We start from the raw sequence: 15,597 nt of genomic DNA on the forward strand, positions 1-15,597 counted from the left end.
ACACAAATAATGTTTACTTACGCACCTTCGGTATTGAACTGTTTAACATTACACTCATATCCATTGTAAATAAATGTGCATTGGTTGTAAATATAATTTCGACAAATTTCATGTACACGTTTCTTAGCTAACAGAACCATGCAACTAATCTCTTCAATCCTCCATCAGTAACAACGTGCAGACACATTCGCCCACTTCAAGAGGGTTACTCCCTCTATAAAACAGATAGTCGGAAGTCTATAAGTGACGTTTAGCGATCCCATTTTGGAAGATCGTTTTTAAAGATCAAATTTTAAAGAAACATTTTTAGAAAAACAGTTGCAGTCTCCACGCTAGTGAGGGAAAGCGAACAATTATGAGTAAAAAAGAAAATAGATTAAAAAACACACAGATAATTTATATGGATTTAAGCTTGATGTTTACATGTTTAGGAAAACAAAGAATTGTTCTTTATAGTTTAATCGAACAAAGACGATTCATTAACTGAAATAATGCAAAGGCCTAACTTGACAAAATAATGGATGTGAATCATCACAAGGTCAGAAAAGTCGTAATTAAAACTTCCTTTCTCAGTTACAAAAATTACATTTTATTGAAAGTTAATAATAAAAGTTATTGTTCATTTGATACACATAGTTGTCATAATAGGAAGCACAAAATGAGAAATGTTTGGAGCGATCAATATTAAGGTGTTTCTTCATTTTTTCAGTTTGCGTTGATTTGGACAGTGTGCGAGAATTATTTACTATGTGTTTCAGGTTTTTGTCAGAGTGCATATACGCGTAAATATACACCGTCGTGCATGCATTTGTGGTGAATACGAGTTGTCGAAGTTGAAGGTTTTAAATGCGTGACAAAAAGGAAGAAAATGGGCACAAAGAATTGGAAATATCTCTGATTGGAGTCTGTCACCCAAGTGATGTTTTATCTGTTTGCAGTTGAACTTCGGATCATGCTGAGACCAGCCTGTTTATAAAGTGTTGTCTGTAGATAAACCTCTTTCAATGGAAATTTTCTAGATCTTATCTCCATTGGATATCTCGAATGATCAACTTCTGGGTGGTCGATCGATACAAAAGTAGAACTAAGTAGTATTATGAAAATATACTTATGGCAAGTGAGCTACACTCTATGATACATTTCTTCGAGGAATTATAAGTTAATTTTTGCATAAATTTTTCTGTGTTGCTTAATTGTCATTGATATATTTTTATACTATATGTGTGTGTGTGTGTCTAACTATTATTATATAAAAGGAACTTTGTCTGAGTGTATGAGTCTGTGTATATGAGTCTGTGTGTATGTACGAGAAAAAGTGTTCGTTTCCTATGAACTCGAGAACGGCTGGGCCGATTTTTATGAAATTTCACACGAAAGTAATTCATGTGCACTGGAGTGTTCTTAGATGGGTTTGTATAGGAGTATTTTTGATGAGTATCAATAATCGAACTAATCTGATGGAATAAGGAACAAGTCATTTCGACCAAATTAACACTTTATATAGCCTAACATCGCAAATACATTTATTACCACACAAGCCGAACGGCCCGACATATAAAATCAACATGACAGGGATGAGTTCGAAATAAATACTTCTGTTTAAAAGCACAATTGCACGATGATACTTGAATTTTCAATTTTAAACTTAAATTTAAGTCATTATCACCGCACAAGCAGTAAGGCCAGATATATAAAATCAACAGTGGATTCTTTGATATGAAAGTGGCGCGTTCGAAATGAATCTTTTTGTTTAATTCAATTTTAATTTTGTTAAGCGTGCTACTTGACTTTTGCATTTTAACTTTAATTCAAGCCATTATATATAAAAAATAATTTTATATAATCAGCAGTAGATTCTCTACAGTGTAATGTAGACCACAATGTATTGTGGACTAAGTCACAGCGGGGATGTATATGAAGCTTTCTCCAGGTGCACCCCGATGGGTCCCTTAACCAGAGCAGACACTCAATGTTTGAAGTAAAAATGAGCAGTTTCATCGGTTTCGATAACAATAACAATATTCGAGTGTGAAATATTCATTGATCATCATTCAATCCCGGACAACACCGGGTCTCTCTGCTGATATATATATATATATATATATATATATATATATATATATATATATATATATAGTGGGGAATGTCCTCTTCTCCTTTCTAAAGCCTTTTTCACAGAAGAGAAATTGCTAATCTTTCTCTACTCTATCGTTATTTTCAACTGAGCTCTCATCTATGGTTTCCTACTTTACACCATTCACAGCAAAAACTCGTCTAACTACTCATACTGTGAAGAATTTTCCTTTCTTTCTTTTTATACCGAAAACAATACGGACCATTCATGACCAATATTTCTTTCCAAGAACTGATTCAATACTGAACACAATACCACGGGCTTACTTTCCAGATGACAACATCAAGGTCGGTTTCAAATCTAAAGCTAACAAATTCTTGCTAAGCCAACTGCTTATATAAACAAATTTTTTCCCATGTTCATCCATCTTTACGAACAACCCTTCGATGACAAACTCAGTAACCTATAATCTCGAGTGTTTTTTTTACCTTGATAGACGGTAACTCTTTTGTACAATTCATGTCTTTCAATTGTAGGCGTGTCCCATTCTGTCTACGCTTTTCATGTATGACTGCGTTCCTGAGCAGATATCGACCCTTAAACTCCTTGGTCTTTTTCTCATCAAATCTTTCTTGGCTTTGCTTTTTTTTTTGCTATTTTTTTTTTTTTTTTGCTTCTTGTCTCTTTATTTTCTTACACTTGAGGCTATCTTTTATCCTTACAAATTTACTATCTGACCATGTATGGAGTACTGCTGTTATTGCAATGTTGGTGAATCTCAATCCCATTTGAGTGTTTTTATAAGCTTCAAAAATAGTTGTAATGTTTTTAGCCTCATCCTTTCTTTGTCTCTGCGCCCTCTCTCTCACACACGGTGTTGCTAGTCTCAGTCTTTTCTATAAATGCTATGATAACATGTAATCTTACTCTCTCCTACTTCGTTTGACTCGTTGGTCTAGTGGCATCCATCATTTTGCTGCTTTGATACCTCACTCTAATATAGCTTCCTATTTCAGTAGTTGCTTTTCAAGAACTGCAAACTTGTGAAACTTTTTGCTGGCTGTTTGCTTCCTACTTGTTATTTTTTCAAAACTAGTATCAACAGGCGCATCCTCTTTTTGGAATAATTATCTTTCATCCCTGTTAGCTCTTTGCATTAAGTGGCTTTATGCCTCGTCTGGAGTGATTTTCTATGAATTAAAGATCAGTGTTATATCACACTGAGAGTTTTCTCGATTTAGCTTTAGTTTTCTTTTAACTGATTACCATCTTCGTTTCATTAAAATTCTAATGACATAAATATAAATGTGCTTATTCGTTGCTTTTTTTTGCAACCTATAGAAAAGAGTTTATTTTATTTCTCTTAGCTTGTAGCAGTTGTGGGCGCCATTATTTTTATGTAACATTGAAGTGCCATATGTGTTCCCAAATTTGGAACAAAACAGAAAGCCACCTGGTTCCCGTTGCGAAAAAAGCAATATAAAAAGAAATAACTATAAAGTCTGTCTACAGAAAAATAATTAATTTTTATTGAAAACTTGTTAAGGAAACGAAAAATAAAAGTTGGTAAGAATAGGAAATTCTAAGAGTCTTAAATAGGGTTATGACAACAGCATATTCTTTTCATTGTTTTGACTCTCGACTGTGTATCCGTTGATATTTTATATGCTTTTATATAGAGTGATGTGGTTCTCGGTTGACTAACTGTGTCTAACTGTGTCGGATATATACTCAAAACATTGAAAATAATATTATGTTGTCATAGTCCTAGTCTTAAAACATTCCAAGTGAAGAGAAATTGTTTTTTTTATTATTTAAGTAGAATTGGAGTGTTCATTCCGACTGGCGCTACACAAGTTTGCATGTTACAGTGTATGTCAATGATATAGGCATTGTAAATGTGCGTTCATATTAGCGCGCTTGTTTTGTTAGTGAAAGAGTGTGTGCATAAACTGTGTACATAGATTTGGTTAGCATAATGTATATGTTGTCGCTATGTCTAATAGTTCGTATGTGTATCTCTTTGCATCTGACGAAGACCTCCACACCCCAAAAAGACTAGGAGTATCTGTCATACGGACGCATATTGTTTTCTGAGATAAAACAGGAAATAGAAAAATGCTGTTTTGGGGTTTTATATTACATCTGAATATTTGGAAGTAACTATTCTCATGTATGTGATCAGTTAAAAGGACTGTTCATTTGAGGTTTTGTCTATAACTTAATAAAAACATTCTCTGTTGCTGTTGTTTCCAATATGTCGGTCGCTTCATCGTCCAATCATAGGGCTCAGATAAACCTCTACAGCATCTTTAAAGAAAACGGAAAATAGAAGACACCTTTTTGTGCAATATCATTGTTTGGTTATAAATATCTTGGGTTTTTTTTCTTTTTTTTCAGGGACTTAAGAAAAATGTCATTCTTTCTGGGGAGACGATGAAAGAAATGCAGAAACAAGCGAAACAAACCAAAGATGTACGACGGATGACAGTAAGTAATTGCTGTAATGGTTTCTCAATAAAGTACTTGAAGATCGGTCTCAATTAAGCCCACATACGCACCTAAGATACTGATAATCGTAATTCCAATTTATTTAGAGTAAAATAATGACCAATCATGGCGCTACATACGACGCGTGTCCTCTTTTTGATTCGAATCTAATACGATGCATATTTCTACTGTGTCATACTTGAATTGTTAATAGAAATGAATATAAGAAAACACAAATACGTACCCTTCTACAGAAAGAAAGATAACTGCTAGCGAACATGAATCCTAAAAATGAAATTAAAGCCGTGCCCAACGGAAATCAATCAATTTGGAGAAATATCGATTTTTATTAAGGTTGCTGATATTGCCAAAGTTCTAGCGATAGTGACAAATAAATAGTGGAGTTTGTAGACCTCGGCCCTGGCGTTTCTTTTACAATCGATTTTTAAATCATTTTGTTTGCGTCCGATCGTCAAACTTACTGCTTTTGGGGAGACTACGGCTTTGCCTGTTACGACCTTTACATCCTGCTTAAATTAACAACAAAATGTTGGCGAACATAAATTCTTAACATTATTACTCGCTGAAGTGGACCTACTATTTAACAACCCGGCCTCGTAATTTGAACTTAATAAAATAAATTACATCATAAATTGAATTTGTTTTCGTCGGCTTTTCTTCAGGGTAGGGTTTCAAACCGTGCGATAAAATCTAGTACAGTGATTTTATATACATGTAGTTTTGAGAAATGGCCACAATAAAATATGTAATACTAGCAGGATTCGTGAAAATTCCACAGATGTGTTCTTCATCTGTTGTTTATTGCTGCTGTGTTTAAAAAGAAAACGTGCGTGGTATGCCAACACAGGCCCAATGATATTATACCATTTTTGTTTAAACTCAAACATGTTTATCTGGCTGATGCGGTAAATGTGTTTTCAGAATAAATCTGGTTATGAGTGTGTCTCCTTGAAACCTTTGTAGTTGTTTGTGAAATATATACATTCTATGGACCTATGTGAACCCAGACTTCTAGGATATAAGTGTGACCAGAACAGAACAGATACTCGATTTGGACTCTTAACCCCAAAAGCCGAGAAAGTATATTAAGAGTGATACCAGATCAAATTGCATGCATATATATATATATATATATATATATATATATATATATATATATATATATATATATATATATATATATATATATATATACGCATTGCATCTTCAGTAATCGGGTGATATCATCTTTTAATATTGGAGGGAGTGTATATTGTAAGTAAAGACATAAAATTGTCTTTGCCTATTACTACAGAGATTAATGTATTAATGCAAAGTATAATGATGTATTAATGCAAAGTATAATCAGTGTTAACTCAGTGTAGCCTATGCCATAAACGGGGATCGCATCTATTTGTTAGATTTTGCACCCCTTTACACAAACGTAGAACATCTGTTTAAAAAGCAATTATGAATATAAACGTCAGATGCGAATGCAAACCAAACGATATTATTGTATCACCTTTGTTCAAACTAAAACTTATTTTCTGGACTATTCAGGTTAATATATTTTCAAAATATATCTGTTTATGGGTGTCTCTCTTTGAAACATTTGTAGAAATTTGTAGTATATGTTCATTCTATCGACCCTATCATATGCGAACGAAAACCTTTACAATATCATTATTATTATCTTTGGCGAAAACAGATACTACATTTGGATCCTTAACCCAAAAAACTAGGAATGTATATTAACAGCAATATAAGATCAAATCAAAAATATTTTTCATTTTGCATTTCATTTTCGGTGGTCGGGCGATCTCATCTCTTAAAACATGTTTGGATGGTGATTATGGAAGTACGACATTGTCTTTGCGTTATTGCGTTAATGCAAACAATCAGAGATATCTCAGTGTAATCAATTCCATAATCCGGAACCGCATCCATTTGTCGTATTATGAACTACTTTATTCAAAGGCAGAAACATCCATTTCATTTATTAGAAGGATAGTGTAGACATCTGTCATTTACTAGACTAACAAGTCGTAAGATAACGTAGGCAAGGTTCGTATGAACGAGATTATGCTTGGCTGGGGAATATAGAAAGATAGGACTGGGATTTATTATAAAGAGGAGGGGATAAGAATTGTTAATATATTCCCCCTGACAGCCATGCCGCAGGTTATGACCTGGAACCTTCAAAGAGGAAAGAAATAAGGAGGCTAATAAATACCCATAACCATGACGCTAAAGAGCAATTAAAGAGACATGATTGTCATTGCACGGAAATAAACTGGAGAGTGTGGAATCGTTTTCCCCTGAACAATTGATGTCAATGGGTCATGCGCCTCTGAGATGAGCTATAACTTCTTCAAATCTTATGTTTCATTACACACTCATAGTATTAGATAATATATGAGTCTTAAATTGTCTCGAATTTTATGTAGACTTAATTTAATTGTTACTAATCTGCTGAATCGTAATTCAACAGTTAATTGAAATATACTTGAACATGAGATTAGAGAATAAATAATATATATTTATCATTTGAATTATCCCATTTACTCTTCTCATCGTGGATGTTATCTTCACAATGTTCTAGCCGATAGAACCTCCTACGTTCTTGAAGTGCATTTTGTGGAACTCTATGATCTTTACGTGAAACCCCGGAACCTATGCAGTATTTCCAACGGAACATTTTATTAAATCCACGGAGGTGCTTTGCTCTCGTTTCGTTAGCAATTACAGGGCAAAAGTTTTTTTTTTTTTTTTTTTTTTTACAAAGGCATCACCACATTATCAAGGCCCAGAGGCCACTCAAGGATAAGGGTTAAAGAGTGTACAGTAGACGTTGGTCAATATAGTAATCATTAGTAATGAAAATTTGGTAAATTTAATAACTTATATGGAACGGCTCATCAAGAACTTATTTACCTTAGACTTGAACACAACCATATTGTAGTCAGCCGGAAAGCAGGAAAACGGAACACAATTCCACAGGCGTGCAGTTCTAAGAAAGAAGCTTTGTTCATGGAATCTATGTTTAGGTTTAGGCACAGATAAAGAGTGGGGGAAATTATTGATAGTGTTTACAGCTAGACGAGTGTTTCTTGTGAAAGTTTGGCGAGGGGGACCATAGATTGAAGCTCAGTTGAACACTTTCCATGAAAATAACGATACATCAGAGACAAACTCGCAACATCTCTTCTGTGAGATAGAGGTTGTAAGGAGGAGAAAAGGACATCTCCTACGAGGCTACGAAGTCTATTTTGAACTCTATCAAGGCAGGACAAGTCCTTTCTAGCAGCTCCTGCCCAGATGTGGCAACAGTATTCCATCCTTGGACGTACCTGGCTCTTATATAGATAGAGAATAGCATCAGCAGTGAGATATCTACTGGATCGATAGAAAGATCCCACCATTTTTCCAGCGGCCTTGGCAACAGATTTGATATACGTGTTCCATTTAAGATCAGGAGTAATGGTCAAGCCCAGAAGCTTGTCAAAACTTGAGGCCTCCTGAAGACGAGAGCCATTCATTTCAATTGATGACAAATGTGGATTAAAATGTTGATGATGTAAAGAGAGAAGCTTGGTTTTAGATGCATTAAAAGTAACCAGCCACTCCTTTCCCCATTGTACTACATGCTCAAGATCAGAGGAGAGAGAATTGGAGAGTACTTGCTCGTTTACTGTCTTAGATGTGGTACCATAAATGGTAGTGTCGTCAGCATAAATGTCTACAAATGATGTAAGGATATGATTTGGAAGATCATTAATGTAGATCAGGAAAAGAGTTGGGCCCAGGATGGATCCCTGAGGGACACCGGCATTAATACTGTGAGCTTCTGATTTTTGCCCCTCAACTACTACTCTTATGAACCTATCAGAAAGAAATGATTTAATAATTGAGAAGACTTTTCCAGCTATACCATAGCTAGCGATCTTATGAAGTAAACCTTTATGCCATACCCTATCAAAGGCTTTAGATATGTCAAGAGCAATTGCCCTAGAAAGGTTGCCTCCGTCGAGAGATTTGCTAATCCTATGCGATATAACTGTAAGGACATCTGCTGTAGATCTAGCAGAACGGAAACCATATTGAGTGTCACTAAGAAGGTTATTTTTGTTGAGATGTTTGATTACTTCTGTATTTAACACAGATTCTAGCAACTTACTCATGACGCACAGGAGACTTATTGGCCTGTACTGAGAGGGGGATGAGCGATCACCTGAATTCTTAAATACAGGGCATACTGATGAGATTTTCCAGGGAGATGGGAAACTATTCTCCTTAAGACAACGTTTAAACAGTTTTGTAAGTATGGGCGCTAGTTCAGGTTGAAGTTTTTTGAGTACTATAATTGGAATACCATCAGGGCCAGTTGCTTTACTGGAATCAAGGTTTTTGATTAGCTTGGCAACATCACGTACAGATATACGTATATCACATAGCGTGTTTTCTGATACAGGAGGAAATATTGGGGGTTGGCGGTCTTGGTCGCAAAGGGTAGAATTAGCTGCAAAGTTCTTGACAAAGAGTTTGGCTTTGTCTGATGCTGACGAGATTACCTCAGGTCCATTGATAATAGTTGGGATGGAGCACACGCTTCTGTTCAGGATTCTGTTTGCTATTTGCCAAAACTGGTGGGAACCAAGCCGCTGCTCAGCTACTTTGGACTTAACAGATTGAGCATACAACTCTCTTGCGTTCCTTATTACTTTCTTACAATGGTTGCTGGCAGTCCTGAAAACGGCTTTAGTTTCCATACATCTATTACGTTTGAAGCAGTGGAAAAAGTGATTTCTGTGCGCAATGGCAGCAGCACATTCTGGAGAGAACCATGGCTGGCTGTTAGGTTTTTGCTGAAACTTTTTAGAGGGTATGAAATGGTCAATACCTACAATTAACCATTCAGTTAGGTCTAATACTATAGAGGACACATCCTTTTTAAACATGGAATGCAGAGGTAGATCAGATATAAATGTACGGAAGCTATCCCAGTCAGCCTTAGTGTATCGATATACTGTACGATAAAGTGGTACGTCTGGGGACTTATTACATTTCATTTTTATCTTAATTGATACAACAGAGTGGTCGGAAGATCCAAGAGGCGACAGAACAGAAACTGAACATAGTTCAGGGCAAGTTGTGAGAAAAAGGTCTAGTAGGCTCGCATACTGGCCGTCATTATCGGGCACACGGGTAGGTTCCTGAACAATCTGAGTGAGGTCATAGGCAATGGAGAAATCATGACAGAACCTCCCCTCATCATCGGTCTTGTTTGAGTGGGTCAACCATTCGACGTTGTGAACATTGAAGTCTCCACATACGTGAATGTTAGCTGAAGGATAAGTAGAAAGGACTTGGTCAATTTTCTCAGATATGCTTTGAAAGATAGTAACTCCGCTGTTGTGGGGGCGATAGAGAGTAAATATAAATGCAGTAGTGTGAGCTAAAGCAACCCGGAAGCACATATAGGGTAAGTTAGGATCTTCCCTGGAGATGTCCCTCCCACATGGAAAGCTATCTTTAATATAGGCACATATTCCATGCCCATGGCGATCTTGGGGGTCAGATTTAGAAGTTAAGTTAGAGTATCCTGAAATTGCAAACTCATCTAGGGAAATAGCCTGTCCAATGCCAGTTTCACTTAAAAATAAAAGGTCTGGTTTAGTCTCCTGTAATTGGGTTTCAACCTCTGGAAGGTTAGAACGAAGACCCCTGATGTTGGAGAAGGAGACATGGTAGTAGGGGTCTACGTTGGAAGTTGGAGAACCGGGTTTAATCGTGTATTTTTTCTGGAAACTTGTCATGATGAAATTTTGGAATTTGTGGACTAGGTCGACAGATTTACTTAGAGCAGGACAGAGAGGGGAAATTAAGAGAGAAAAAGAAACGAAGAATTTTTTTTTTTTTTGTAGCTAATGATAAGGTAAAGCCGTAACAATTACCCACTAGTATGGCATCGAGAGGCCCCACCAGAAGCTACTGCATGGTCCAGAATCCATTCACCAAATGGCAATACAGCAGCCCCAGTACTTTGCACCTGCTGATAAGACAGCCTCCTTAGTGGTTAATCCAAGGTTCGGGTCCCTGACTATCAGGCGGATAACGTCAGCCCAGACAAAACGTTTACCTCCAGCACCCTTACTAGTGACATGGCTACAAGGATAGACATAGAAACAGAAAATTTCCGCCATCTCAGCCAACTGTTCGCAAAAATACTGCCAACCTAGAAAACAGCTTTTTCTTCTCCCTTTGTCCGAAAAATCACTCATTTAAAAAAATGAGGACTGAGGGACAAATAAGAAGAAGCGAGAGTAACAGGAGCTGCCGATAACGCATCCACAATGCGTTTTCTACTCTCCATTAAAAAAAAACAAAAAAAAAAAACTATTAAGTATTGTACTTAATAAAAGTCCAACAGACGTGTTTAAGGGAAAGTATGGTGATAGATTCCCCTCACACGAACTAAAAATGAGTATAATTCGTAATTTTTGCTATCAACTCGGTAGATAAATAAACATATGTACGAGGAAAAAAAAAAAAAAAAAAAAAAAAGCTAGCATTTAATAAAACAGAAATACACAAATTAAATACTGAAATAAAATGGAGTTATTAATATTTTAAATCTAAAATAAAAAGCATGATTGAAATCACTTATCTCAACAAAAACAATTCCGTCTCCAAATTGCAAACTGTATTGAGAGAAATTCAGTTAGTAGCGTTCAAAACATTTTTTTGAAATCAGCCGTTATAAGAAAATCGTGATTTTATTCTGAACTTAAGCTAGTAACGTTTTAAGAAGCTTACGATATAAAAGAAAAGGCTGATGGGGGGGGTTCTTCCGAAAGTAAGTTGGTGCCGTTATAAGTAATTTCGAGATAAGATGGAAGCCGTTATTGGACTAGAAAAAAGCTAGCATTTAATAAAACAGAAATACACAAATTAAATACTGAAATAAAATGGAGTTGTTAATATTTTAAATCTAAAATAAAAAGCATGATTGAAATCACTTATCTCAACAAAAACAATTCCGTCTCCAAATTGCAAACTGTATTGAGAGAAATTCAGTTAGTAGCGTTCAAAACATTTTTTTTTTAAATCAGCCGTTACTTGTTATCGCTTGTATTGCTAATTTAATCTTCTACTTCTAGAAAACTGTAACTTAGAATTGATTATATCTTAGCATTTATATCGTGACGCAATGGATATAAGTGCTAAGTATAATAAATTTCATAGAAGGTGAGGGTTTATCCTAGTTACAGGCGATACAAAGAATATCACTTTTCGGCGTTAAAAAATTTCGTCAGGATTTTAAATAGATATGTACTTATATATATATATATATATATATATATATATATATATATATATATATATATATATATATATATATATACTAGCATTTCAGCCCGGCGTTGCACGGGGGTTTGGAAGTGTATGTTGAGCAAAAAAAAAAGTGGTAGTATGAAGACAGGCTCGAACCAATACCGCGAAGGAGGAAGGACGAGGAAAATATCTGACGTCTTTGCTGTTACGATCACCAACAAACCAGAAGTTACTTATGCTTAAATTAAGGCTAGACAATCGAAAGGAGAGGATGAATTTCAAAAATATCGGCGAAAAAAGCGATCTCCCTCACCCTGTAGAAAAGTGCCCAGTTGAAGGTTAAGATATTGATGTTTTTAGCCAATTTTTCGATATTTGTCGTCTGAAGGGTAAAACTTCAAAACGATACTGATCTTGTAAAAATCTGTCGCCTCTGTCGAAAGTTTTAGGAAGACATACATAGATACATACATACGTACATACATACATAATACATACATACATTTATATATCGGTAACTTAAAATTTTCGCCCTAAACCGATGAAAAAGCTTGCCCTATCTCTGAATACACTTTATGTAAAATTTCAAATGTTTAGACCAGAAATTGACTGAGTAATTTGGTAGAGACCGCAGAGATCAATTTTTTTTTAAATTTAATCCTTATTATGACCCCGGAACATTTAATGTTTTGGGCTCAAATTACGTTATTAAGTTAGAGCCATGTCCAAGATATCTATATATAAAATTTCAAGTGTATGGACGCAAAATTGTCGGTGGAGTTTGGAAGAGTTCTCAAAGGTCAAATCGTTGAACTTTGACCCCTTAATAGCCAAATTTCTGGCCGAAAACCGATCACATCGATTATTCCAAATCTCAATATTCTGTATATCAAATTTCGAGTCTGTAGACTTAAAATTGACAGAGTTATTGCGTAGGGAAATGTACACAGACATACAGATACACAGACACACAGACAGACACGTTCACTTTTATAGATATACTAGTATTTCAGCCCGGCGTTGCTCGGGTGTTTGAAGGTGTATGCTGAGCAAAAAAACAAAAACAAAAAAAAACGGTCAATTTTTTATGTTTGACCCCTATTCTTACCCCTTAACATTTATTGTTTAGGGATCAAATTAACTTATTAAGTTAGATCCGTGTCCAAGGAACCTATGTCTAAAATTTCAAGTGTTTAGACTCAAAATTGTTGGAGGAGTTTGGTAGAGTTCTCAAAGGTCAAATCGTAAAATTTGACCTCTTAACAGCCAAATTTCTGGCCAAAAACCAGTCACATCGACTTTCCCAAATCTCAGTACCCTGTATATCAAATTTCGAGTCTGTAGACTTAAAATTAACAGAGTTATTGCGTAGGGAAATGTACACAGACATACAGACAGACAGACACGCAGACACACAAACACGTTAACTTTTATAGATATTCTAGCATGGGTCCCCGGCTTTGCCTGGGTATTTGGAGATATATGTTGAGCAAAATGAAAAAAGTGGTCTATTTTCTTTAATTTTGGCCCTTTAAAATTTATTGTTTTGGGCTCAAATTAACTTATTAAGTTAGATCCATGTCCAATGAACCTATATCTAAAATTTCAAGTGTTTAGACCGAAAATTGTCGGAGGAGTTTGGTAGAGTTCTCAAAGGTCAAATCATTGAACTTTGACCCGTTAACAGCCAAATTTATAGCCGAAAACCGCTCACATCGATTTTCCCAAATCTCAGTACCCTGTATATCAAATTTCGAGTCTGTAGACTTAAAATTGACAGAGTTATTGCGTAGGGAAATGTACATGACAGACAGATACACAGACACAGAGACAGACACACAGACACGTTAACTTTTATAGATATACTAGTATTTCAGCCCGGTGTTGCCCGGGTGTTTGGAGGTGTATGCTGAGCAAAAAAACAAAAACGGTAAATTTTTTATGTTTGACCCCTATTATGACCCTTAACATTTATTGTTTAGGGCTCAAATCAAGTTATTAAGTTAGATCCCTGTCCAAGGAATCTATATCTAAAATTTCAAGTGTTTAGACACAAAATTGTCGAAGGAGTTTCGTAGAGTTCTCAAAGGTCAAACCGTTAAACTTTGACCCCTTAGCAGCAAAATTTCTGGCCGAAAACCGATCAGATCGATTTTTCCAAATCTCAGTACAGTGTATATCCAATTTCGAGTCTGTAGACTTAAAATTGACAGAGTTATTGCATAGGGAAATGTACACACATTACATACACACAGATACATAGATACACACACGGACAGACATTTTCACTTATATATATATATATATATATATATATATATATATATATATATATATATATATATATATATATATATAGTCTGTATTTACTTACCGCCAGAGTTAGACACAACGTCAGAGTTTAAGGTGGAGGAGATCCAGCACCCCAAAAATGGGCATTTTGTAATCAAAAAAAAAATTAAAATTTCCTCAATTATTCTTTCATTAACTGAGCGCAGAAAAGATAAGATACAAGAGAAGAACTTGCGTCATTTTCGGGGCGACTTCATTGCTGTCATTCGTGGTATTATCCTTCTGCGAGAGTTTTAATACAAATTTAATGATAAATCTTCAAACAAAACTATTAAAATTTTACAATTAACTTGGATATAACTGCTAGGCCTTCGGGTCAAGATCAAAGTGTAGTATCTGTTCTTCAGCTCTACTTTTAAATAACTAGAAAAGAGGCTTGCCTTTTTTCTGTTGTTCTTGGCCTTCGAGCCGGTAGTATCTGTTCCTGCAGATACTGCAGCTATGACTAGCAAAGACCAGATGTGGGGGCAACCCCACATGCCTGACCTTTAACCAGTTCCCATTTCCCACCTCTCGGGAGCTGGTCCCCATTTCCCCTTCCCCCTCCCTTCACTCCTCACATTAAAAATCGGCCTTGTGCCTAATTTGCTCGGTGGGGGAGCAAATAAATACCATCTGTTCTTCAGCTCTACACTTCAATTTCTTGTTCTCTGTCAGTAGAGGAGAAATCCTTCACGACTGAGACAATTTTTATTTTTGTTCCTTTTCTCCACATTAAAAAACGACCCTGGTGTCTAACTCTGTCCCGTGGGGAGGCATTGTAAATAGGAACTTGAATAAACGAGAGTTGGTTGAATTGAATAAGAACATTAAATATTCAAGATGGCGACTATCAATTATGCAAATTTTACTTAATTAATTAGCATAGTTTGAAAGTATGTCGAATATGCAGTAATATTCAAATGTATAAATAATAGTCGATGACATTTCTGAATTTTAGAAATGAAGATCGGTTATTCATATTATTTGGATTCTTCAGACTACAGGTTCTCATCTTTAGTGTCATTTTCACAACGTTTCGGTCGATGTAACATTCAATCTCATTCAGATGTATCTTGTCGAACTCAGGAATGTTTCTGTCGAATTCGGAAATCTGGGCAAATTAATTAGAATCTCTATCCAATCATATCTAACAAAACTAGCTCATGCTACCCCCGTTCTAAATTACGTGCAGAGTCCCGAGTTCGAAACATTTCCGAGTTCAACATGATACGCCTGTCGAAGGTTACATCGGCTGAAACATTGTGACGCTCAAAATGAGATAAGTAGTCCAAAGAAACCAAACAATACGAAAAATAGTCCATCATTAATAGTTCAAGCGCTATTATCATCCTAAACATTGCATT

General features: G+C 35.7%; 1 protein-coding gene across 1 annotated transcript in view; it reads left to right on the forward strand.

Moving 5' to 3' along the window:
* The window catches only part of LOC145292051 (dynein axonemal heavy chain 5-like), a 579,775-nt gene that overhangs the window by 43,742 nt on the left and 520,436 nt on the right, over positions 1-15,597 (forward strand). Inside the window, exon 3 of the mRNA XM_080138079.1 lies at positions 4,475-4,564. Within this exon, the coding sequence (XP_079994205.1) occupies positions 4,475-4,564 (90 nt within the window). The remainder of the gene's footprint in view (positions 1-4,474; positions 4,565-15,597) is intronic.

This window comes from Euprymna scolopes, chromosome 13 (genome assembly GCF_053919585.1).
Source record: "Euprymna scolopes isolate OS-2025 chromosome 13, ASM5391958v1, whole genome shotgun sequence".
Classification (NCBI taxonomy): Eukaryota; Metazoa; Mollusca; class Cephalopoda; order Sepiida; family Sepiolidae; genus Euprymna; species Euprymna scolopes.